The 27,776-nt window shown below is 35.6% G+C and overlaps 1 protein-coding gene across 1 annotated transcript; it reads right to left on the bottom strand.

Annotated features, from left to right (window-relative positions):
* Positions 1–1,617: 1,617 nt before the first annotated feature.
* paqr6 (progestin and adipoQ receptor family member VI) lies at positions 1,618–25,155 on the bottom strand. The gene is made up of 8 exons (XM_051865069.1): positions 24,881–25,155; positions 14,352–14,596; positions 13,238–13,365; positions 11,805–12,010; positions 6,326–6,452; positions 4,660–4,756; positions 4,386–4,530; positions 1,618–4,270 (listed from the first exon to the last, which is right to left on the bottom strand). Exons 2-8 carry the CDS (start codon positions 14,400–14,402, stop codon positions 4,011–4,013), a joined length of 1,014 nt encoding a protein of 337 aa, XP_051721029.1. The 5' UTR covers positions 14,403–14,596; positions 24,881–25,155; the 3' UTR covers positions 1,618–4,010.
* Between the last annotated feature and the right edge of the window lie 2,621 nt (positions 25,156–27,776).

Raw genomic sequence — 27,776 nt, 5'->3', positions numbered from 1 at the left:
AACGCTGTATTTTTCATATATTTTACCTTTATTCTACACCGCTGTTTCCATTGTCATTTGAACGGCTGGTTTGACTTCCTGCTTCTATGATACCACTCCCTCTGAAATACACAACGTGCTCAGATTGGTTAGCTGGCCCAGTGTATTGTGATTCGCTGAAGCGTCCGGAAAGGCCACGCCCCTTACCATTAGTTATTACTGTACATGTGCTTCAGTGGAAATGTAAATAATGACGTCTATATTGCCGTATCAAATTGAGCCCGAATCAGACCCAGATAGCAATAATGATGAAAAGGGTCAAGCAGAACCTCTGCAAGCACGGTTTTAAAGGACGTTTATGAATAGTATTTCCTTTTGTACTTGTGTCAAAGTGTTTAGATATGCTGCCACTTGTAAATGTTACTGCTGTTTGTTAGCTTTCAATATACGGTTTTATCCTGATTAAAGCTTTACTGTAGCATTTTTGTAAAGGTATCATTACATTTATAGCATGAACAACTGTTTGTCCATGAACATAGAAGTTTGTTGAAGTATGCAATAGAATTTAGCTAACTGGCTAGCGAAGCAAAAACGCGTTGGTCTTTGTTTACGTCCTTGATGCAACCAAAAATAGCAACATAATACATTTAAAAGACATGTACAAACAATAAAACATACATACAGTTAGGGGTCCATAAACAGTAGCTTCTGCTTTTAAAGTGGGAACTGCTTCATCTTTCAGTAATAGCCTTTGTGCAAATCCAGCATTGAACTCGTGTAGATTCTGGAAGCTGTCTTCCGCGCCGCATCCAGTGTAGACAATATCACTGAATATAATGGATTTGACGCGGCGCGCGCGTCCGGTGTAGACAACTTTTCCGTTCCGCGTGACATGGCCTCGCCCACTTTGTTGCGTGTTCCCGTGGGCAGGGTTTATGTTAATTGCAGGGTTTATGATGTCACCAACCCGGGAAGAAGCTCGTTGTAGTCCAAACCGGTCGTTTTTGTATGCATTAAACTGCCATAACTTTAAAAGACAATATCTCCGTTTGCATTGAACTTTGAGTGTCGTAACTTTGCAGATACTGCAAATTATGCTCAAGCAGCAACATTACACACTAACTAAAGTTAAAAATGTGAAATCGCAATGAACCATCCCTTTAATACACACCTTCCAGCCAATAACAATCGAGTATTCAAAAGTCCTGCTGTGTGACAAGTGAAACTTCCAAGGTAGAATTTATTTTGTTTTATTTTACAATTTATTTATTATTTAATTAATAATTAAATTATTAATATGAGGTAATAAAAACTATGTAATTACACAAAAATGAGAAAAAAAAATGTTTAAAATACTTAATATTGTACTTTTTATACTGAGTATTGGAAGGCAGAGATACCTGTATTAAAATCTCTATAAAGTGGATTGAGGGTTGTTGAAGGAAATCCAAAAATGCTTCCTATCAGGGGGCTTATGATTCACAAATCATCATGATACTGCAAACAAACACTCTATTAAAAATATCTGATATACAATAGAATTACAAGAATAGAATTGGCTTATACAGTTTTGTGGTAGGCCAATAATGCTATTTGTGTAATCGCTCTGTATTCAATGATACCACTGGACAAACACTGTAGTGATAAATGAGTCAGTTTAATTCTAAGCACTTTCATATTTTTCACATTTGTTACAAAAATATTTCAAAAATGTCAATGGAAAATAAAAGGCATTGCAATAATGATTGCATATTTTAATTCTCGGATTTAAAGGGAAGCATTATAGTAAAAAAAAAAAAAAAAAACATTTCTGGAACATTTAAAAAAAATTAAATTACTATTTATAATTTTAATTTCCTTGGCAATTTTAAATGCTACATTGTAACATCAAACGGGTCTTTAAGAACAGTTTTCAAAACTGCAATACATTCATTAGGGCCAACAAACACACAGGGATTGGGATGCCAAAACCTTTTACATTTCATTTAACTCTAGTGCACAAAATACTACTTCACCAGTCACATTCACATCTAAACCTCTTTGAGCAGAAAAACAGACACCTACTTAAACCACACAGTGAGCGAGAATGTCTGCCATCGAACTACAAATAGGCATTTGGAGAAATGCAGAACCTTTCCGCCACTAACCACTGAAACACCTACTTTTCCTTTTTAACCCAAGATCCCTTTCATAAACGGCCATTAAAATATCATTACCACCATGTGTCAGACCTTAAGAGCTTGTTAGAAAAGGTTCTGCTAAAATTTTTCCTTTATGCAGCATTAATTGCACTAAATTACAAGCCTACTGCTGTACGTACCTGTCCTGCACTGTTCGGCCAGACAAAACAAGTGCAGTGTTCTACTGAAGGACAAAATGAGAGATGGAGGTTAACAGCTTGGGCAAACACAATAATTAGCTTTGATTTCTGGTTTAAGAACAAAACGTAACTAGTGTCGCATGAGCAAAGAAACTATTTTGAGTTACGCACTACATTGCACCGGAATACAAAATCGTCAAGTGCACTGACAAAATGCAATTAAATATAAAACCAAAAGCCTCATGCTTCAATATAAAACACTCTGTATTGTATGCCATAAACCTGCAATGAACAAAACAATACCACAGAAATGTGACCTGATGCAGAGAATGACATATACCTCAAAACTGTTCACTAAATGTCTAGAAACATCTAAACGACAGTGAAGGACTCCAGTGCAGCCCCATATTCCCATGAGATGCAGTTTAGTAGGAGAATGATGCTTAGATGAGCTAAGCAGTACAATTTATCCTTCAAGATACAAAACAGAATTTTTTTTTCTAGAAATATAGCCCTTTTCCCCCTCAATTAATTCATGTTACTGTACCTGTGAGATTATTCAAAGGCGTTCCAGTAAATCCAAATAATTTGCCATTGATAATAAGGGACATTACAAATATAAGTATTTAAAGGGGCAAAATTTCACCAATACACCAGTAATTTTAGATAAGTTATTCACCATAATTTTCAACCATTGTATATTTTGATATGCACACATCATAAAATTGGATTAATGGTGTTATTCATGATGATATTAATGCAAATATAAAATCCCTGATTAATGCTATTATCATTTTCCAGTTAAAGCTATGATAACATTAATATGTAATAGTGCTGTCAAACGATTAATCGAGATTAATCGCATCCAAAATAAAAGTTTGTGTTTGCCTAATATATGTGTGTGTACAGTGTATATGTATTATGTATATATAAATCAGGGTTGCCAGGTTTTCACAACAAAACCCAACAAATTGCTACTCAAAACTAGCCCAATCACGTTTCACGGGGGCCCCACAGTAAAAATCGTGTTCCGGGGGGGTAAAATCCGCGTTTTTGGTGGGGCTCCCCATGTAAAATTTGCATTCCAGGGGCTAAATATCATGTTATTTGGGGTCGCTTCAACCCGCGGACATGAAAAACAACCCGCGGCACAGTGTAAAAATAGCCCAGTTCCGCGGGAAAATCACAAACTTGGCAACACTGATATAAATACAAACACATACATGTATTTATTTAAGAAATATTTACATGTGTGTATATATATATATATATATATATAAAATTATACACAGTACACACACATGCAAACACAAACTTTTATTTTGGATGCGATTAATCGTTTGATGCAAACATCATATTTTGTTTATAAAAACCCTTAAACTATGTTAAAATCTAACCTGTAAAAGTCAACATTAGCGTCATTCAACCCTCGACCTTTCATGTCGATAACTAAAGATTAAAATCAAAGGCACAATGGTTAAATAACACCTGAAAGGTCGTGATTATCATCAGGGTTTTCGGCTGGCATAATAAATCTTAAGTATAAAAGGAAACTAGGATATATGATCTCAAACAGCATAAACATTTAGCTTTTTAGTACAAAAGTATCAATGCTAGAGGCTTTTATATCAGTGAAAGTGCGCTAGTGAAATCTCGAGTAAAATCGTCTGGAAAGGTGCACAGTGAGGTGTGGAGTGGTCAAGAAAGCTTGTTACTCCTGATGAGGGTGGGCACCACTAGAGACTGAAGTGCTTTGGCGAGGTGTTCGCGGTAAACCGGCGCTAAAGATGCCGATGATGCCCAGGTTGAGCAGGACACCCATTGTGAGAGCCCCCACGGTACCCAGAAAGGAAGGTAAAGCGGAGTGGGACATCAGCCACTCTTTGCGAGACGTCATGTCTGTCAACACTGCCTCCAACTGGAAATGGGTGCCCACGACCGCACATATGTGAAAGAGCTGGTGACTGTGACCTTGGAGGAGAGTGAGTGAAAAACTAGTCAAAAGAACCACGTGACACCGGTGTGAACCTCTATAACCATTGAAAACATAACAAAGACAACCATAAAATCTTTAAAAATGAGGTACCGATGTAGTCGAAGCGTCCAGGAGCCAGTCTCTCGGGCAGGTGAGATGCAAACAGGAAGCATGTGAGAAACGCAAAGAACAGATGGTAAGAGTGGCTGGCCAGAGCTTCACTGGGACTGCAGCTCCCCCAACAGCACGACAGCAGCTATAGACACACATGGAGAGAGACACACATTGCCATCCATAAAAAGAGCATTCATATCTGCAGTGTTACATACGCATGTTTTGCTTAAGTACTTAATTTACATGTGCTACCAAGTGTGACCATACTTACTCGGTAAAACAGTGGGACACTATCAAAGAGGAAGGGGACAACAAATGCGGCCGTTCTCAAGATTTTACTTTTGTGTGGGAACTGCAACTCTACAAACCTGTTACAAAAGACAGAGGAAAATGCACCCTCACTAAAAATATTTTATTATAGGTAATATATGTTCATAGTTAATTTTTTTTTTTTTTTTAAATAGTATGAATAGCAAATGTTTTAAATAAAAAATATAATATAATATAATTAGTGCTGTCAAATCAAGTAATTGTAATTAATTGTATCTCACATAAAAGTTTTATACACACACACATTTACAAACTTTTGTGTTAGATGCGATTAATCGTGATTATTCAATTTGACAGCACTAAATATAATATAATATTCAAACCAAGTAATCGCGATTAATTGCATCTAACATAAAAGTTTGTGTGTGTGTGTGTGTGTGTGTGTGTGTGTGCGTGTGTGTGTATATCATGTGGATCATGTGACACTGAAGACTGGAGTAATGATGCTGAAAATTCAGCCTTTTCAACACAGAAATAAATTGCATTTTAAAATATATTCAAATAGAAAACAGTTATTTTAAACTGTAAAAATATTTCACAATATTACTATTTTTGTTGTATTTTGGATCAAATAAATGAAGCCTTGGTGAGCACAAGAGACTTTTTTTAAAACATTAAAAAATCTTACCATTCTAATAATTTTGGCCACCACTGTACACACACACACACACACACACACACACACATTACATATTTACAAACGTTTGTGTTAGATGTGATTAATCACGATTAACTGGTTTGACAGCACTAACTATAATTTAATGTAATATAATATAATATATACCCAGATATTTTCTATTTTATGAAGAACATGAGAGTGGTGCTTGATCATGCAAAAGTTCAACCACAATGCAAGGTCATTGTGTGCAGTTGTCAGGGTATTTCAGTGTTGCTGATGGCTAATGGTTGTTGTCATGTGGCTGGTTAATGGTGCAATCCAAACAAGTACCAAGTCTATATGATATTCTGTCTTAACAAAATATAAAAAATGGCATATGTAAGTACTAAGTAATTTTAGTGAATGTATGGATATGTATAAAATAGCATATTACCATACTGCAAACCTGTCACAAAAGACACGAAAATGCACCCTCATTTAAAATGTTTTTCTTGTAGATTAAACATTTATATTTATAGTTAAATGCTTTTTAGTTTTAAATAAATAAATATAAATGACTATTCTGTAAATATGTCTCCATTTCATCATCCTCCAAACCTAAATCATACATTCTCTCATTTAGAAAACTCGAAAAATTGCACACCACTTCTCAACACCTGGACGATTTGAGGTATCAGAGCAGGACGCGTTATGTGCCAAAGTTTAATATTATATATGAGAGAGAGTGGTGATTACCTAAGTGAAACTAATTCATTCCTTGAATTCAACAACCAGTTAAGTTCTTCTGTAAATAATTTATTAAAATGACCGAAACCTTTTGTGCAACCAGGCATAAGATCAGAACAAACAAAGGTCTGTGTGTGAGAAGGACTTAAGTTACATAATTAACTCCCTATTATTTTGAGTCTGGCTAAAATGACCTCTGCATTAGCTCCTGTAATCGCAGACTTAGTAAATGAGTCTTAATTAGCATGAAAAGCACTCTCACCTGGAGTAGCAGGACATGCTGGTACAAAAGAGCGAGTTGCCGATGGCGATGGTCACGAAATGCTGGTGAAGCCAACTGTTTACCCAGCAGTCGGGCATCACGTAAGAGCCGTATGTGATGCCGCAACCTGTAAAAGAGTATGGCATATTTAAAACAGACATATGTATGTCAGAATATTTCTATTTAACCAAAAAAATATTATTGAAGAAGATTAATGCATGCTTTCATTTGGATTTGATTCTGAGTTTTTTGCTTCAGAACTCTTAGTTAACTATGAATCTAGTATAAATAAAGAAGATTTGTTAACAGTTTGAGATCTAAACAAAGAAACTATAAACAAAAAATTAACTTACTCACCCACTCACTCTCCCCTATGTGAATTTTTTCCATATATATACCTGGATAAACTGCCTAAACAATGTTTACCCAAACTTAAAAATGTAACTGAACCGTTATTTCCAAAAAAACACTGTGATGGTTATGTGACAACAACATGGTATCATACTGTTTAAAATGTTTACCTTTGCATACTGCGTAATATTTCACATACAGTTTTAAGAAAAACAGCAGGTAGTATACGGCATATACTGCACAAAAAGAATAGTCAAAGTATAAAAATACTGAATAGTTACAATATAAAAATAAAGATTTTTTTTCTTTTGTAATGCTTGGCTAGCTGCTGGACATACACAGCTACTCTGCTTCTCAAAGGCAGTAAAAGAGGTCTTTGCCACAACTCATGACCGGAGGTGGATTCCACAAATGAAAGAATAATATTTTTATTAGACTACGGGAGTTTGCAATAAAAACTCACTGCTCTACACACAGGATATTGAACAGCTGACCATACCATCATCCAGAACAGACTTTTGTGTCTGAAGTCAAATGAATGGAAATACTGCAGAAATATGCTTTTTTCTAAATATAAACTAGATTTCCACTTATAATCAATCAATCTTTTATCAAGAAAATTAGTCTTTAAATGTTTAAAAGGTGCATTTATAAATCACTCTATGTAAGGTAAAGCGTTCCGTGCACATTAAAATTGCGCTTAGATTTCGCTTACGCTTCTTAAGTGGCTCGAACAATATGTGTAGTTCTTCAGCCTTCACTCTTTATCATTGCAGACTTTAAAGGTTTTCTCTGGAGCCAGAGCATTTGCCTTCTTTCCTTTGAAGTCATACAATAAAATGCCAGCAGTGTGTTAGACGGCTCATTTCCTCCAAAGATCGTGCTTTCCATAACCTCACATCAACCCTCCAAGATTCATTTCTACTGCCGGCCCTTGTGAAATTCTCCAATTTGACATTGGCTTTACATCAGAATTGTGTTTCTTTTTACTGGCCCAGTGTAGGGATTTCTATATTCTGTCAAGGACAGCAAATGACAAGCAGCCGTTCTGGCACATTTATCTCACAATGTCATGCAATTATATTTATGCATTTGGCAGATGTTTTTTAATCCAAAGCACCTTACTTTGCATTCAAGATATACTTTTTATCAGTTCATGCATTCTCTAGAAAAAAAACATGACCTTGATGTTGTTAGCACTATGCTGTATTGTTTGAGGTACAGGAAGGCAGTGTTGTTATTTTTAACTAAAACTATTAAAAAATATATTTTTCGGTCATTGAATTAAATCTGAAAAAAAAAAAAAAAAAAAAAATATATATATATATATATATATATAAAAGTTCAAAAACCTAAACAAATTTTAGAAATGTTGCCTTGACAACTAACTGAAATAAATAAGTTTAAAGTTGAAATAATAAATAATAATAATAATAAAGAAAGAAAGAAAAAAATAATATACATTGCTTAACAAATTTATTAGACCACCTGTCATAATAAAGACAAAACATTTATTAGGCAAATACCAAACTGAAACAACTAAATAGTCTTTATTCATACATCATAACCAAAAAATGTATAATTTTATATTTATTTTGTATGGCCTCCTTTGGCCTTGATAACAGCTTGCATTCTTGCTGGCATTGTTTTTATGTACTTTTCCAAAGTCTCTGTTGTTGTTGACTTTTAAATAGTTTCTAGTTGTTCCCAAAGACTTGCTTTTGATTAATCTTTTGTGCGATCTATCTTTGAATCCATTAAATCCCAACAATAATTATATTTTAGCATTAGAAACTACTGTGACTAAAGAGCTTACACATAACCATTAGTTTAGGGCAGCTGTGGCACAAACCTTACATTGGGTGGTGGTCTAAATATGTTAAGCACTGTGTATATTATATATATATATATATATATACATACACACACACACACACACACAGTATATACACTGCTTGACTGGCTTCTCTCTTCTGTCTCAGATGACATTTTTGTCCTGTGTTGGCCACCGTAGCTTCTCTATATTGCAATTTGCAACCTCACCGCTAGATGCCGCTAAAATTTACACACTGCACCTTTAAAATAAAAGCTAATGCAAAATATTAATAAATATTATAATAGTTTATTATTAAGGTAACACTTTATTTCGATGGTCCACTTTAGACATTCTACTAACTATAGGTAACTTTGCTGCAATTCCTTGTAAACTAACTCTCATTAGAGTAATAGTAGACTGTCTGCTTAATATCTTCAAACACTTTGTTTTGATGCTCCCAACAGACATTCTACTGATTAAAATTAACTTTGCAACTACAAGTCAGCTTTTTCTACTAACCCAAACCCTAACACCTAACCCTAACCTAACAGTCTACTGATAATCTAATGAGAGAAATTTACTTAGTAGAATGTATAAAGTGGACTATCAAAATAATGTGTACCATTATTAATACTAAAATAACACTGCAGGAATGTCTGTTTTATTTATTAAGGTGTGTTGTCCCTTATAAATAAATACCAATACTTAAATTTTCTCATGAATTTATTAAAAGCAGTACCATTGCACTACCTATTTTTAAACTGCAACTAAGTTGCGTTTACTAGTTACCTGGTTGATATAAGTGCTTTTGAAGAACTAATTTGTGAAAGTTTGTCAGGTTACCGGCATCAAATCTTTGCAAGATATTCAAGAGTTCTGTTTGTAGGCCACTTTTTTAACATGTTGAGAATGTCAAATTTTTGATTTTGTTAATATTTTTTCTGAAGAAAGACAAACATAAATAGTGATGAAAGCCATAATATTAAATGTCATGAATGTATATTTACTGATTAATTCACTGTTTTGTAGAGGGGGGTCAAAATTTCACCTGAAATTTGGAGCTAATTTACACTGGGGTAAAAATGACTTTAGAAAGATGGCAGCATCATTATTTTAATTGTACACAGAGATCGGTAGGTCTGTTAGTAAAATCTGTTGACTTTAGCAAATATTTTTTTGCATTATATGCCAACAGTGACAGTTCAAAACTGGGAAAAAACAGTTGTGTTTTTTGCCCCAAGTTTTCATGCCTGTAACTCAAGAAGTATTAAAGGTATCTTAATATCCTTTTACATTTTGGTTTTTAGCAAACATTTCTTTCGGCATCTTCATTTTAAAGGCCCCATATAGTACATTGGCAGAGATATGGAGATCTTAAATTAATACATTGTTAGCTAACTGCATGATTTGTATATGTACATTTCTGAAATTACATAATTTGGACACATGTCACCTCTGACAACACATTACTCTAAATTGTGATTTTGACATGCATTTTCTGTAAAGCAGCTTTGAAATGATATGTATTGTGAAAAGTGCTGTACAAATAAATTTGAATTGAATTGAATTGAATGGCTCCATGAGTAAATTGTACACATTTTCTGTGGCCAAAACCAAATGTGGGTCACTTTGCATATAGCTGATAATTTTATCTTTTAAAGAGAAATGCAAATAATGTTGAAACTGGAAATGTATATCATTTTTTTCTATCATCAACACAATTGCATAGAATATACCTGTCATAACTATAAATAATGAGTGCCATAAATATACTTAATTCATAAATATTCAAAGTTTACGTGCCTGTCACTCAAAAAGTATTAAAGATATCTCAATATTATTTTAGATTCTGGTTCTTAACAAACTTTTCTTTTGAAATCTTCATTTTCAAGGCCCTATATGTTTCACTCCCAGATATATGGGGATCCCAATGTGACTCCATGTTCAGTTTGCTGAATTTTACCCATTTTCAGTGGTCAAAAACCAAATGTGGTTCACTTTGCACACAGCTGATACTTATTGCATTTAAAGGGGAATGTCTGAAGAATAAATAATGTTCAAACTAGAAATGTATCTTGTTTCCCTTCTATCAAAACATTTGCATAAAGTTTACATGTCTGTTCAAGATATCTAATATATAATTTTAGATTCTTGATTCTATTAAACTTTTCTTTTGGAATCTTAATTTTTAAGGCACTATATGGTTCAATCCCAGAGATACTGGGATGTCAATGTGGTAACATGTAGTTACGATACTGCGTAATTGAACTCTTGGTAGTTTCAAAAGCTGTTAAAATGAACAAAATCCAATCTTCCAAATATCTCTGAAACTGATTCAAATATAAATTCTTATAAATACACTTTTGAGAGCAAGTTAATGTGTCTCTGCTTGACCATTTCAGTGGATTTTTGGCACCCAGTGAGGCATGTTGCATGCAATTGTTTTGATAGAGGGAAACAAGGTACATTATTCTTCAGACATTCCTCTTTACATGCAGTAAGTATCAGCTGTGTGCAAAGTGAACCACATTTGGTTTTTGACCATTTAAAACGGGTAAATTTCAACAAATTTAACAGGGAGCCACATTGAGATCCCCATATCTCTGGCATTGAACCATATAGGACTTTTAAAATGAAGATATTAAAAGAAAAGTTTGTTAAGAACCAGAATCTAAAAGGATATTAAGATATCTTTAATACTTCTTGAGTTACAGACATGCAAACTTGAGGCAAAAAAAAAAGAAAAAAAACACAAGAAGTGCTTTTTCCCAGTTTTGAACTGTCACTGTTGGCATATAATGAAACAAAGATTGCTAAAGTCAAGAGATTTTACTAACAGACCTACCAATCTCTGTGTAAAAATAAAATAATGATGCTGCCATCTTTCTAAAGTCATTTTTACCCCGCTGTAATTTGGCTCCAAATCTAGGTGAAAATTGTCATTTTGACCCCCCTCTACAAAATAGTTTCTTCTTCATTTATGTATTTCTTTCACCAGAAAAAAAAGAAGAAAAAAAAAAGATCAAAATCCAAGTTTTTAGCAGGGGACCTCTAGTTGAGTTGACATGGACTGTCATAGGTTAGCTTGTTTGTCAAAAGTCTGGCTATGCATGACAAAATCAGTCTTATCTGCTCACTGATGTTTAAATAGAATCCATTTGGTAAGAAAGGCCACGGTGTAATGATTATGATGTGTTCATCCATGGACCAATAGGGCGAACAGTACCTAAAGGGCCAGATTTACTAACAGCTAGCGCTTGCGCCAGCACAAAACAAACAAGAATGGAATCACCCAGGAGAACTGGAGCGTACCGAGACTGTACAGGCTGAGCGCTCCGTAGTCGAAGAAGTAGCAGATGTGACGTGCCTCGGCCGACATGGTGCTGAAGGTGTGAGCACAACTGGAGGTGAAGGGGTACAGGCAGATCAGAAGCATGTAGACGAGCAGCGGCCAGGAGTAGCTCTCCGTCAGGAAGTCCAGAGTGGAGCACAGCATGCTAAACCGCCACAGGAAGTACCTATAATAGCACAGCACAAGTCCTACATGGGATATTTATGTCTTGTGTGAGGAAAGTAAAGCAGGTGAGCTGGTTATTAAAGGGGTCATGACATGAGAAATCAAATTTGCCTTGATCCTTTGACATATAAGAGGTCTATATATATATATATATATATATATATATATAAAACATATTAAAATAATTTAAAAATCCATGTCATGACCCCTTTAGACCTTTTCCTTTACTATTATGTCTTTAACATACAGCTGGGCGGTATGACGATGGAGCACATCACAGGTTATCAGTCATCAGTTCATGACTTTGAATATGGCACATCCAATCAGAGTTCAGAGTCTGAACCGTCTGTCATATATATATATATATATATATATATATATATATATATATATACACTGTAGTCACCAAAAGTGATGTCCGGAAAGGATTTTTTTTTTTTTTGACCCTACAAGTTTGATTAAACAATCAAAATATGAGAAAAATATTTTATATATTTTAAATATGAAGGAAAAACAAAACACTAAACTTGTTTAAGGTATTTATCTGACAAAATAATTTGGCAAATTAAGGCAAACTACAGTACAGGTTTTATTTTACTATGCAAAAAAATTATGTCTGCACAATTTGACATGTTTCATTGCGTTATCACAAATAAAACTGATTGCAAGCACAACTATGCAACATGCTTACAAAATCGTTAACAACTTTTTAATAATACAAATTATCTAAAATTTTAAATTACATTTTTACATTTTGAATTAACTATAAAAAAAAAAACTGTATCAAGGTTTCCACAAGAATATTAAGCAGCACAACTGTTTTCAACATTGATAATAATAAAAAATGTTTCTTGAGCAGCAAATCAGCATATTAGAATGATTTCTGAAGGATCATATGATGCTGAAGACTGGAAATATAACTATAAATAAATACATAACTAATCAAAAACATAATAACCTGCTCTAAAAACACTATTGTGATATATACAGTATCATACTGTATATAAAATTACTTGTAACCATATTTAGGTCATACTGCCCACTCCTACGTTGATATAACAAATAATACATTGAGTAATGTGTTTAGTCCCTGTAAAATCTGATATTGCATAAGAGTGTCTGCTTATAAGCTAGATCATAATTGCAGCAGCTTAAACAAAGCTTCAAAGCAGACAAACTACTAGTTCTGGCACCAAAAGGAGATCACATGTTTAACTGGGCGCTTTACCAGGTTGGCAGGAAGTGGGTCCAGATATTGACCGTCTCATTGGTCATTTGAAAACTGCTGAGAATGCAGTCCAGGGCTGAGCTCTTGGGATGGCGGTATCCAGACATGATGCCGTCCTCTCTAAACACCTGCAAAGAATCACATGGACGTCTAAAACAAATGCAAACATCTAAAGAATCATAAAAAAAAGGAACAATGAACATTCTTCTAAACATCATCTTTTGTGTTCTACAGAAGATAGAAAATCATATTGTGGGACAATATTAGGCAGACAACTTTTTAGGAGAACTACTGCTTTAAAGTGCCCTTATTATGCTATTTTAAAAGTTTTGGAGACTCCTACAATAGATTTACATGCATCCAAGGTCAAAAAACACTTTAATGTTCTCATAATATACATTGCAGCATCACCTCTTTTCTCACAGTGTCTAAAACGGTCCAATAAAGGATTCGGTCTCTCTAAACCCCTCCTTTTCGAGAGCCTACTCTGCTCTGATTGGTCAGATGGCCCAGTTTGTTATTAGTCTACTCCTTTGAAAGTGTATGAAAAGTGTATTTGCTTTCGCAGCGCAGAAAACTTCTTCTAGGACTCAGCTACAACTACAGTGTTTGAGGGCGGGTCAAAGTAGACGTTGTTTGGGGGCAGCCAATGAAGACCATAGGGTGGCATTATGCAAACTTGGTACAAGCCTACATAATATGTAGGTTTGTGCAAGGAAGTAAGACCGGAATTGGAAGACAGAATTGGTGCTTTCTTTTGTCATGCACTTTGATCTTTGAAACTTTGCAGACCTTTTACATTTGCAAACAGCTATATTACACACTGCACATGAAAGGTAATATTAGAAAAAGCATAATAGGGCCACTTTAATATTCTGAATGCAAGTCATTCATCTGATGTAATCTTACTGAAACAGTGGACTCAATTTCTTTAAGAAAGATTAAAGCAGAACTGAAAACGGTGGCTTGCACCACATGGTCCCACTTATTTGGCTCGTAACTTTTAAGTACATGCAGGATTTCCCAGGGATTTCCCTTAAAGGGGAACAGAACTACAATAATAAACGGTTTCAAGCGCTCCCTTTGTATGTCAAACAGATAGTCCTGCCCTCACCTTTGGCACCTGGTGGATGTCAAAGAGCTGCGGAAGTCTGACGCTCAGCATGTCTGCGGGCAGGCGCAGTGCTCCCCTCCCTCTCTGACAGGCCTGCTTAAGTCTCTCCCTTCCTCCTCGACACAGGACGCACCACAGCGGACACTCCAGGCCCCGGGACGGGCCCCCTTCCCCAGCCTCCCACCTCACACACTGAGCCCAGCCCCAACCATGACCCTCACCAGTCCCCCGCCACACAGGAAACACTGCAGAAAGACAGACAGAGAGAGACAAACCGATTATTTGACCCATATGCAGTGAAAAAAAGCTGGATTACTGCTAAAAACTCACTTAATAAGCTTTGAATGAATGGATTTGTTTCAGGACCCAGATTTTACATTGTACGTTTAGTACCACTTGATGCCTAATGTCGTGAAACATATTAATATTAACAATATGCAAAACATATGGAAGAATGGAATGAACATTGGAAGAATGAAACAAAAAAGGAAAACAAAAATATAATTATTATTCTTATCATCATTAAAAAAACAGTTTGAAACAGTGTTACAAAGGATAATATGCAATTTTAAGTAATGTAAAGATTCACAAATTCATGTAACAATGTGTACTGTATGTTCTGAATGGCATACTATCTACTATTTTTTAAAGTAAGTAATGTGCAGTACAAAGTACACTACTGTTCCAAAGTTTAGGATTTTTTTTTTTTTTTTTTAATGTATACTTTTATTCAGAAAAGGTGCAGTGAATTGATCATAAGTGAAAGTAAAAACATTTACAATGTTGCAAATTAAATTTTTTTTTTTAACATGGTTCCACAAAAATATTAAGCAGAACGATTGTTTTCAACAGTAAAAATTCAGTTTTGGCATTACAGGAATAAGTGACATTTTGAAATATGTTCATTTTGAAAATTTCTAAATTGTAATATTTGATACTGTAGGCCTAATATTTCACAAAAAAGCAGCTTCAATGGTGAGCAATAAGAGACTTCTTTCAAAAAAAAAAAAAAAAAAAAAAAAAAAAACTTCCCCACCCCAAACTTTATGAACATACTGTATGCGAGTATGCACTGTATGCAAAGAATACCCAGAATGACCTAAAACATTTGCATACAATAATACAACTATAGTTGCTGGAATGCCATATCCAAAGACTTTTGCTGTGTTCAAAATCGCCCACTATACCCTGCATTACTCCCCTAATATAGTCCACTTGAAAGAGTGAATGAAAACGAGTGAGTGAGTGCGCCGGAAGGGCTGCCGCTTTTGCATAGTTTGCCGCTTTTGCATAGTTTGTGCGTGCGGTTTAATAATCATCTGAAACTTAACAAACTGTCAGCTCCAGTAGTAAGATAAAAATATTTATCTTGAACTCTGGCATGGAAACTATGTATAAACCTTAATTAAACAATTTAATAGTCACTTAAAAATGAATTTACATCTGTATGATATTACGCTGTACCCACATTGGACCAGTGCGGTTAGGAAAATGAATGGATGAATGATTCAGCTGTGGGCTCCATCTTCTGGCGAGATGTGGGAATTCATTCGGCACATGACTCTTAAAGTGCATTATGGGTATTCTCTAGCCATTGAGCGTACATCAGTCGTACACTCGTTTTTGCAGTGCATTGTGGATTGAATGAGTGCACTTGATATTGTCTACTATGGTTTTGGACACCACTACAAATGGCTGTCCCCTCAAATAGTGCTCTATTTAAGGGTATAGGGGGCTATCTGAAACACAGCCTTTATATATAGAGTGACGGTGCACTCATATTACTATGAATGGGAGAAGTGCAATGCGCAATATGGCAGAGTAAGTCCCGCACACCGAATTACACATGCAATGGAGTGATCATGTGACCATGATGAGCATAATACAGTTTAAAGTTGCAGTAGTCTTTTCTTCCCTATTGTGATGTATATTAGAGTGAACACAAAACTTGATTGCTTGATTTTGTCCATGGGGAACTGATTGGAAGGGTGTGGTTTGCTATTGGTTGATCTCATTTGAGTGACAGGTTGCCCCGCCCTTGCACTGAAAAACATCATCAGAAAAGAAAAGAGATGTTGCTGCAAGAGGGAGGGGAAGTTTAGAACTGTGATAGTTTAGAAGGGAACATAAATTACTGTTACTGTAAAGTTTAGAAGGGAACATAAATTTTAAAAAATTATGTGCACGGATAAATCATTTATAATAAATGCTGCAATATTCCATAAATAAAACAAGAATTGTCAATTTTGATAAAATGCTTATCTGCATTCAGTATTCCATTTTATACTATTACAGAGTGAATTTAGAGAAACCATGTGCTTTAAAGCTTTAACACTCAAATCAATCCCAGATATCTTATCTTCATACACCCCAGTATGGGCCTCCTGTTTGAGTATTTCAACCAATAACAGGGAACATGACTTGGCACACTGGTGACATTGCATGATACTGTTACAGACAAACAGTTTTGCACAACTTTTGAGCAATAAAACCATCCTCTTGGAAGCTGACATTCAACTGTTTAGCTCCAAGTACCTGCCTCTCTAAAGGGGTCCGTGCTTTGCTTTGCATAGGGGACAATCCTGTAAACTAGAACAGAATGTGCTTTGTGAGGGTCACAGAGTTGCCTGTTGACACGCGGAGCCGTATGAAAATGAGCACACTTTCTGCACACGGACAAACGGCAGGCTAAACAAAGCAGATGGAAATGCTTGACCAGTGACTCTATATAGGAGCCTTCCAAGCTGCTTGCAGATAGTCTGTGGATTTGACTAAATGGATTGTTATTAAAGTTGGGTGACATAGCTAAAAAAAAAAAAAAGTAATTTTTTTAGCTATTTGTGATTCAATATATTTCTCAGTATTTATGTAGGCTATTTCCGAATGGCTTAAAAGGGCGATATTGTTTCATTAGTGAACCATCATTTTGACAATGCAACCAATGTTTTTCACTAAATTACACAAGAAAGAATTCATATGCAGAAAATAAACTGTGATAAACAATAATTTTAATCTATGGATACTGCTCACCAAAATCCATTAGAATGTCACTATCCAGAATAAATGAAAATTGAGACTATCCATGAGCATTTGAGAGTGTTTGAATCAGATTTTGAATTAATTCTTTGAAACAAACTATTTCAATTTCAATAACTCACAAAATCAATCAAACTAATATTGCTACTATTTAAATGCCCTAGTAATTATGAAACAAATTTAATGATACTGCTCTTAATGGACAATTAAAAAGCACAAAATAGTATAATAAATTACAATTGTAGTAAAATCAGAATTGTGTCACAGTCAGCTATTTTTATACACTAGTATAGTATTTATTAATATTTTGAATTAGCTTTCATTTTATTTTATTTAAGTTTTTAATTTAATTAAATTTTTAGTCATTTTTTTATGCTTTTGTCTTTTTTAAAAAATATTTCTATTTAGCTTTAATTCATTTTTATTTCGGTTTTAGTCAGCTTAAACTTATTTTTTGCATTAGGTGCCAAGGAAACATTTTTGTTTTCTATTTTTAAGTTTTTTTCATTTACATTTGTCATCTAATATTTATATTTTATTTTATTTCAGCTTTATTTTGATCAACAATTTTTTTTTTTTTTCATAGTTTTAGTTAACAATACCAACACCGGTCCAGCTTGGAAGAGAGCAGCATGAACATTCAGCTAAACATTTCCTTTTGCACTTTACAGATAAACAAATGTTATACGGGTTTTAGAGCATCATATGGGTGATTGAACAATGACAATTTTCATTTCTAGAGGAACTATTCCTTTGAAAGCACATTACAGTAACTGTCAGACATCCAACCACAACAGACGGATTTGCATAAACTGATACAACCGATAAATTCCTCCCGGTCAGATCGTGCAGGGCTGGACATCCATTCATGGAATATGCTGTCATTATTCCATAGGCCAGTGTTGATCTTACGGATTAATGGATTATGGAATGTCTCATCCATCAGCTGTTTCTATGGAAGTCAAACATAAACATAATTCTTCTGACACTGGATATGAAGTTCTCACCATAATGCCCTCTGGGAAACGTGTTATTCAGAAATAAACAGCTTGCAAACATTTCTCATCCCAGTTGCCACTGCTCGGTTTGGATTGGATGGGGGTTTTTTTTGCACACAACATGTCTTGTTGATAGGTGGAGATGTTTGGATCTCAGTCTGACTAACTAAATTCCATGACACACAAGTTTTAGTCAAAACAAGAAGAGCAGATGAGCTCAGCTAAAGCTGATGCTGGTGTGTGTGTGTCCACCAACTGTGACCATCAAGAGAGCTGTTTTTGTCGCAATTCACTGACGTATTTTTGATCAAAATGGGATATTCAAAGAATGGGATGTTTTTTCCATCAGGAACTGATTGGATTGTGAAAACCAACATTACGTACAAGAATAAATCCAGATGGTTGGAAAAGGGCTCAGTGGTGTGAGCAAAAAATGAAAGTCTTATTCAAGCCCTTATGGGTCCAGAAGTGTTAGCGAACACATAAATTAGCATATTATAGCAACACCTAGAGGTGAATCAGTGTCATTGTATAGCCCGAGTAGTGGGTGGAAAGTGGGACCCATAATAATCTAAACATTTTTCACTAAAGGAACACAAGGAAGAATGATATTTAGTCATTTCCAATAATATGCACCAATATAATGATACAAAAATATTTACTCACATTCACACTACCGTTTAAAAAAATTGGGATCGGTTAGATTTTTTTAATGTTTTTGAAAAATGCTCAGAAAGACTGCATTTATTTGATCAAAATAGAGCAAAAACAGCGATATTGTGTAAACTATTGTCTATTTGAATATATTTTAAATTGTAATTTATTCCTGTGATGACAAAGCTTAATTTTCAGCATCATTACTCCAGTCTTCAGTGTCACATGATCCTTCTAATATGTTGATTTGCTGCTCAAGAAACATTTCTTATTATTATCAACAGTGTTGCCAAGTCTGCGGTTTTCCCACAGAATTGGGCTACTTTTACACTGTTGCCACAGGTTGTTTTTCATGTCCGCAGGTTGAAGCGACCCCACATAACATGATATTTAGCCTCTGGAATGTGAATTTTACTAGAGGAGTCCCACCAAAAACGTGGATTTTAGCCCCTGGAACGCGATTTTTAATCGGTGAAGCCCCCTGAAACGCATTTGGGCTAGTTTTGAGAGGCAATTGGGTGGGTTTTGTTATGAAAACCTGGCAACCCTGATTATCAATGCTGAAAAAAGTTATTAACAGTTATATTTTTTTTTAAACTGATTTTTGATGAATAGAAAAATAGAAAAGAACAGCATTTATTAGCAATCATTTGTATAGCAATGTAAATGTCTTTACTGTCACTTTTGAACAATTTAATGCGTTTTTGCTAAATAAAAGTATGAATTTCTTTAAAAAAAAAAATTAGAGAACAGTAGTGTTTTTCACTAAAATTGAACATTTGAGAGATGATACAGACAAAAGTTTTGCAAATTGCAATAACAATTTTATCCAGAAATTAAGTGTAACTCATAATCTGAAATGGTGTAGTTTCGAGTGGATATTGAAAGAGAGAAAAGGGCTTGACTTAAAAAAACAAAGGCTAAGTGATGTCAGCCAATAAGCAAAATCATTTTAGAGGCAGTGCAAGTTATTTTGATTGGAATTTTTTTAATTTATACCACTTAGAAAAACTATTTTTTCATTTGGAATAACTTGCACTGATGAATTGTTCATAATAAGGTAAATTGCATTAAAAAGATAAATAGGGTGAATTTTTATTTCACATCGGCTCATGAACTACTGCATAATCCAATTCAGAACATATCAGACTAAGACAAATGTTTCATGACCTTGATTTCTGGGTCCTTGTGTGTTTCTCGCTCCAACATCTCACCCTCTACAGTAATTCTGACATTCTTTCTCTGGCTCGTGATTGTGTCACAAGATCTGTCTCAATGGACGTCTTTATCACTGCGTGTTGACAATAGAGCGCCTATGCATGCAGCCTGTATCCGCATGTTCTGTTCGGCTCACGTGTAACTGCAGTAACCGTTACGGACACTATCTCAGGCTCTGAGAATTCCACTGTCATGTTAATACATGATCATGGGATGAAGTTGTCTGGCTACCACCTCCACGCACAAGACTAAGAATTATGCAAATGGCTATACTGGGAGAACAGGAATTTTCCACCAAGTTTGAACGTCAATTTATCAGTGAGCAGTGCAGATTAGTTTTTAAAAGCTGCTGCAAATTTTAAATGGCCAATAGAAATAGATATCATAGAAAACATGTATGTTAGTACAACCAAAACCTGTTTTGGAAGGTAACATTTTAATTCATTTTGCCTGAGGCTTGTTCATGGAAATGAAAGCTTTTAACGATACCAAGCAGTGCACTGGGGCCAAACTGCACCTTACGTACATTACTGAAATCTACACCTGTAGATTTGAGTAGATTTAACAAATGTTTAGTGCTGTTTGCTAAGGCATTGCTTATTCTTAAAGGTAAGGATTTGAACAAACCCTAAACCTATTCTGTAAGTGATTATACATAAAATTTTACCTGGCAGACCATAAAACAGGCAAAAGAAAATTACTTTGAAAACATATGATTGAAAGCCACAAGAATGCACACTCGATAGACAATATGGCTTAAACAATATCATATGCTTTGCAGCTATATTTCAGACTTTGGAGAGAATGGAAGTGAAAAAAAGTTCCTCCCCTCCTGGAAAATGCTGACTATGCAGTTCATGTAGGCTAAACCATCCTGAATGCACAGGAACAGTGAGAAGAAAAGGAACATAAAGAATAAAAAGAGAGCTTTGCATAGGTCATATGGTTCCCAACAAGAAGCAGAAGATATGAAACACATGTAATATTCAGAATGACTTGGGAAAAGTTTTTTTTTTGTGTGTGTGTGTGAAGTGAATCCATTTTTTGGAAGTGAACAGTCAAACAACCACCAAAAAAGAGTTAAAGACCCTGTTACTATCATGTGGATAAAACAAGATTTTTTTCTGAAGCAAATATACTGATGAACCAAAACATTCTGACCAGCAACAGGTGAAGCAAATATCGTGAAGTGAATCAACGTGGAGAAATGGTCAGGAATAAAGATCTGAGTTACTTTGACAAGGGCCAAACTGTTATGGCAAGGCGACTGGGTCAGAGTATCTCTGAAACGGGAAGGCTTGTGGGTTGCTCCTGGTCAGTAGTGGTGAGAATTTACCAACAGAGGTCTGAGGAGGGACAAACCTCAAACCAGCGACAGGGTGTTGGATGCCCAAGGCTCAACAATGCATGAGGGCAAGGAAGTCTATCCCGTCTGGTCCAACTCCAAGGAACTAGGAATGTGTCGCAACACACAGTGCATCACACTCTGCTGCATATGGGGCTGTGTAGGTGCAGACCAATCAGAGTGCCTATGATGACCCGTCCACCGTCGAAAGTGCCTACAATGGGCATGCGAGCTTCGCAACTAGATCTTGAAAAAGTGGAGGAAGGTCGCTTAATCTGATAATCCCCTTTTCTTTTACATCATGGATAGTCCGTGTACATGTGCATTGTTCACCTGGGGAAGTGATGGTACTAAGATGCACTGTGGGACGACAACAACCCGGTGGAGGGAGTGTGATGCTCCGAGCAGTGTTCTGCTGGGAAACCCTGGTGGAAGTGTTGTCCAGTGCACCTTGCCACACTGCACACAGGAATGTTCAGGAATGGTCTGAGGAACATGATGAAGAGTTCAAGGTGTTCCCCAGATCTCACTCCAGTTGAACATCTGAAGGATGTGCTGAACCAACAAGTTCAATCCACGGCGGCTCCACCTCGCAACCTACAGGACTTGAAGAATCTGCTGCTAACGTCTTGGTGCCAGATACTACAGGACGCCTTCAGAGCTCTTGTAGAGTCCATGCCTCGGCAGGTCAGCGCTGTTTTGGCAGCATGCGCAGGATTAACATCAAATTAGGCATTGGTGTATAAGTGGTACTTGCCTGTGCGAAAGATACAATGGTGTTGTGGTTGTTATGCCATTGCTATGGTGTTCTGAGTGCTTTTAATATGCTGCCATTCAAGGTGTATGGGTGGTTAGTAATATGTTGATACATGGTAGCTAGAACCACTGCTTTTTGGATTTGCATACTCGACCAAATCATAACAGTCGCCCCAAAAAGATTTTACAAAATTTAGTTTTTAGAGATGTCAGAGTTTAAGGATTAGTTCACTTCAGAATTAATATTTAATGATAATTTACTCACCCCCATGTCATCCAAGATTTAAATGTCGTTCTTTCTTCAGTCGAAAAGAAATTAAAGGAAAACATTTCAGGATTTTTCTCCATTTGGTGGACTTCAACGGCTACCAACAGATCTAGTGAAACAAATGTTTATTTTCTGATCCAGTGTTTACAAAGTGAACGTGCAAAGACTAAGTCAAATAGCCTTTACAAAAAAAATTGACAATTTTGAGGTTGTTGAAGAAAATGAAATTTTTCACCTGCCTACATCACGTGACCTTTCCAACGTGATTACATAATGCGTGGCGCATCGCAGAGCAGTGCAAGATGAGCATTTGTGGTTAAAAGTACATACATTTTTATTCTATTCCTCCCTTATTCCTCGGCTGGGGTCGTGTTGAGCCCTTTGAAACTGCATTGAAACTGCAATTTGGACCTTCAATTCATTGGTTGAAGTCCACTATATGTAGAAAAATCCTGGAATGTTTTCCTCAAAAACCTTAATTTCTTTTTGACTGAAGAAAGAAAGACATAAACATCTTGGATGACATGGGGGTGAGAATTTTAATTCTGAAGTGAACTAATTAATGTGTTAAGATATTATATATGCTTGAATATGCAATAATTTTAACTTATTTCTAACACTTGAAATTTCTAAAGTTTAATCATAAGATTAATTGGGATTATTTTATTCTATTAATAGCCATAGTTTTATAAACAAAAATTGAAAAAAATTCTTCATATAGTTTTTAAGTATCTCCCTTTTCTTGTGACATACATATAAGAATAGTTTGCACTTGAGTTTCTTTTTGCCGTTGACACCTTTATCTTGAGAGTTTTAAGGTAATATTCTTTGTAAAACAGCTTTGGAACAGTATTATGAAAAGCACTATAAAAAATGTGAATTGAATTAAAATGCTTTTCTTCTGGTTCATACATTTAACATTAATAGTGAGTAGAAAAAAAAGTCAACTTAAAGCGGCAATGAAAAGGAAGTTGCGACTGATCTTTACTTCCATAATGTGACATACATCTGAGTATAGCGTAAGTGGGCGAGGCACTCAAAAATGCAAGCTTGTAGATAAAAAAATTAAACAGATGGATGAATCATTCACAATAAGATCTAGAACATGCATTAACAAAATAGATGCTCACTTTAATACAAACTAAACATTTTCTTTGTCTTTAGTACAATGACAATTTGTCAGTTATTTAATTTAGCAAACAACATGTCTTTATAATATCATGCTTAAGCTTACGATTTCTAAAATAGTATGAATGGAACTGCATACATGAGAATATATAGCTGCCCTTATATTTTAGGAAGGGGGTCCCTCACTAGGGGATCACCATATTTGGTGGTCCTTTGCATCAAAAAAATTAATGCATCTAGAAAAAAAAAAGGAATTAATACACAAACCAATTGATTAAACTTTTTTTTTTTTTTGCCACATCCTAAAAGCCGAAAATGCTGCATTGTGACCACCAATAAAGTTTTAGCAAGCTTGGCAAACTACATTTAGAGTCCACACAATTGTCTAAAAGAACAAAAGAAGCACATACATGTAACTTTCTTCATATCTTCTGGTGGAAACGTGGAACTCAGGAGGGCGTCCAGCACAAAAAGAGATAGACAGACAGACAGACTGCTGCTGTCTGTACTACAGTAATGGGTGTTTGAAAGAGGCCCTGTATTACTTACAGAAGCCTGTTCACGTGGACTAATGTACTGGATAGACTATGTTCCATATGTGTTCGAGGAAAAGACAGGCAGTTCTGCAAAAGCAACCACGCTCTCCCATTATATGCACGCTATATATATACTCTCACTCATGGGGAGGTGGATCAGTGTCAACTCAACACTTCCACAATTCACAAAATGCCAAACGCATTTTCTCAACTTTACAAACTCAAACTTTTACTGTAACTTTAAGATGATCTAATCTTCAAAACTTGAACATTCAAACTTAACACAACAACACCCAGTCCTCCACTCTGATGTTGAGTTACATCACACTTCTACTTTTTCCTCACCATCTTCGCCAGAATGACATATTTGTGTTGTTTGTTTGAGATTTCAGGTTGTTGTGAAGTTCATTGCCTCAATATAAGCCATGACATGTTCACAGAAAGCGTATTTTGTCTTTACATTCCTTTATATTTCATTCGAATAATTTTTTTGACAGTTCAAATAAGTTAAAGTTTCCAACAAATGTGACATTATGGGTTAAAATACCAACATAAAGCTCAATGTGCAACAGAAAATATAAAGTCCAAACCTTTGAGCTTGATCTGGTCTATGAGATCATTTGCGCGTGCCAGTTGGAGATGTGAGGTCGCCAGTTTGGGATCCGAAGAGTTACAGTTAATGGAAAAAGAAGCGCGAAATAACTACTGATCCATGGCTGAACTAGGTTCTAAAGTTAGTGGACAGACCCGAGAATCATTCGGGCTTTGTGTGTCCCTCACATTCCTTGGGAAAGGAACACAAACAGCAGTGAAAATCCCACCCTCCGCGCACGAGCTTTCTCTCATTGGATGGACACATGAAAGCAGCCCAGTGTTCAAGATCAGGAGACCAGCGAGAACAAAGCTCGAAACTCGTTCAACTACTTTTAACGTTCTCGTTCTGTTTCCAAGAAAGAGAAGTAAAAGTAAAAACTAGCCTACAAAATTGAGGGGAAAATGTATAGGCTTATATAAGACACTTCGAGGCGCCATTCACAATATTGCAATATGGCCTTGAGTGCTTCATCGATTTTATGCATGGGTTATTATAAAATAAAAATATTAAAGATGCAGTGTTTTCATTAACACAATATTTTATTCGGGTATTTTATATCTCATTAAGTGGCATTCTTCCACTTTTATTTATTTATTAGGGAAACAACAACTCTTAACAGGCATTTATATTTTCATCTTTTCAGTTAGTCTAGTCATTAATATAGTAGGCTATTGAGGATAATTATAAAGATATAATTATTGATGTTTCGTTCATTTTTTAAATGAATGTGAAAACTAATCAGTTGAGTCACCGATTTAATGACTCGCTAAAAAGAAAGAAAGAAAGAAAAAAAGACTCTCATGTATCGCCACCTACTGGTGGCGAAGATTTGTATTTTTTTCTTAAAGGGATAGTTCATCCAAAAATTAAAATTCTGTCATCATTTACTCACCCTCAAGTTGTTACAAACCTGTATGAATTTCTTTCTTCTGCTGAACACAAAAGATGATATTTGGAAGAATGTCGGTAACCAAACAGTTGATGGTCCCCACTGACTTCCATAGTATTTTTTTCTTCTTCTCTATACTATGGAAGTCAATGGGGACCATCAACTGTTTGGTTACTGACATTCTTCAAAATATCTTCTTTTGTGTACAGCAGAAGAAAGAAACTCATACATACAGGTTTGGAACAACTTGAGGGCGAGTAAATGATGACAGAGTATTCACTTTCACAACAAAACATATACAGATAATACAGAAACGTAATTGTTAGAGATTAATGAGATGGAGGGCTAAATAAAATAAATAGGCTGCATAAAAATATTAAACAAAATTAAGAAATCATAAGTGAATGTAGGCCTATATTATTTTATGTTCTTATATATTCTTTTAACATATAATAATAATATTGACAAATAATTCAAACTTCATTGAAGTGCTGTCGCAGGGACATTCTTCTTAAAATGTAATTATTCTTCAAGCTGCATTCACAATGTTGCAAAATATGATGATTCTAATGATTTGAACAGCACTCTTCAGTTTTCAGCTGTGGTATCATTTTCCCATCCTCCATTCCACTGAAACCCCAGGGTACATTTGGTCATTGGACTGGACTGCAAATAATTCTTCCCTATAAGTGGGGCAGAGCCCGGCCATTCTTTGACAGTGTGGCACTGGGGTCTTTGCCAGAGAACTGGCCATAATGCCACAATGAGATCTCGGCAGAGGGCCCAGCGCGGCTGAGGGCATGAGACGCTGGACATAATTGAATAGAGACCTACTTAGACCAGATAGATACTGAAGGACAGACCCTGTAAGAATGAGAAGGACCAAGTTATAGTGTGTTTGCTGCTGTTCATGAACATAGAAATCCCTTGATTTTTGTGTACAGCATCCCATTACAATTTAAAGCATTAGATACACAAATTATGTTTATTTTCTATAGTGAGGAGTAAAAATGTATCAATAATTATGAACATTTGGTCTCAGACTATAGCTAGCCTAGGACTAATTAATTAGGATTTAATTCAGATTTAATTAACACTTGGCGCTCTTTTTATTTAGCGTGTTTTTTCATATCACATTTTAGTAATCATCATAAATTAGGTATCATAAGAAAGCTTACGAACTCAAAATTCATCCTGTGAAAATCATTTTGACATGGTCATTGCGTTACCATGGAAACGGTACCAAAAATTCTTTTAGCATGCTCCTCCCCTAGTGGGCGGTGTCAGGTTTCATATTACAAATTAATTTACTTATATTTAAAACTTTTTCTAATCTTGACAAAACATAACATCGGAAAGGTCTGATGGGGCGTTCACGCCAGACGCGACTTGTGCGAATAAATTGCGCTATTCGCGCGCAGTTTGATGCTTGAACATTTTGAGTTTACTCGCTTCATTCGCGCGTGAAATTCACTTCACAACAGATGCAAATTTGTGTCATGGGAGGGGCTTCTGCTCCAGTCTCGTTGCGAAATGGCTGACATGGATTTTGTTGAGGGTAGCTGTACTATGGAAGGTTGAAATACGGCGAATAAGCTCAATTTGCCGGCTTTAGCTAGCTTGTAGTCTCAATATGTAAATATATACAGCTCAAATTGAATAAAGAGCGTTTTTCACAACTTACCAGATTGTCCGACCTCCTCACTCACTTTCTTCCAAGCAAGATCCTTTTTATTCCTGTTTCTATAAAAGTACGAAGATGTATCGTACAGCTCCGGGTATCCACATACAGCGACAATGCCGCCTCATTCGCGCGAATCGCGTCGCAGGATGTCTATCGCGTCTTTGCATTGACTTAACATGTAAATAACTCGAGCTTAACGCTTCATTCGCATCTGGTGTGAACGCACCATGAGTCTCAAGGTTCCATATTTGGTGACTGTTTTGTGATAGAAGTGATATTTGGATAGAAATGTATACATTTGTTACATGAGAGTGCATC

This window comes from Ctenopharyngodon idella, chromosome 16, assembly GCF_019924925.1.
Source record: "Ctenopharyngodon idella isolate HZGC_01 chromosome 16, HZGC01, whole genome shotgun sequence".
In the NCBI taxonomy this organism is placed as follows: domain Eukaryota; kingdom Metazoa; phylum Chordata; class Actinopteri; order Cypriniformes; family Xenocyprididae; genus Ctenopharyngodon; species Ctenopharyngodon idella.
This window is presented reverse-complemented; position numbering and strand designations above follow the sequence as displayed.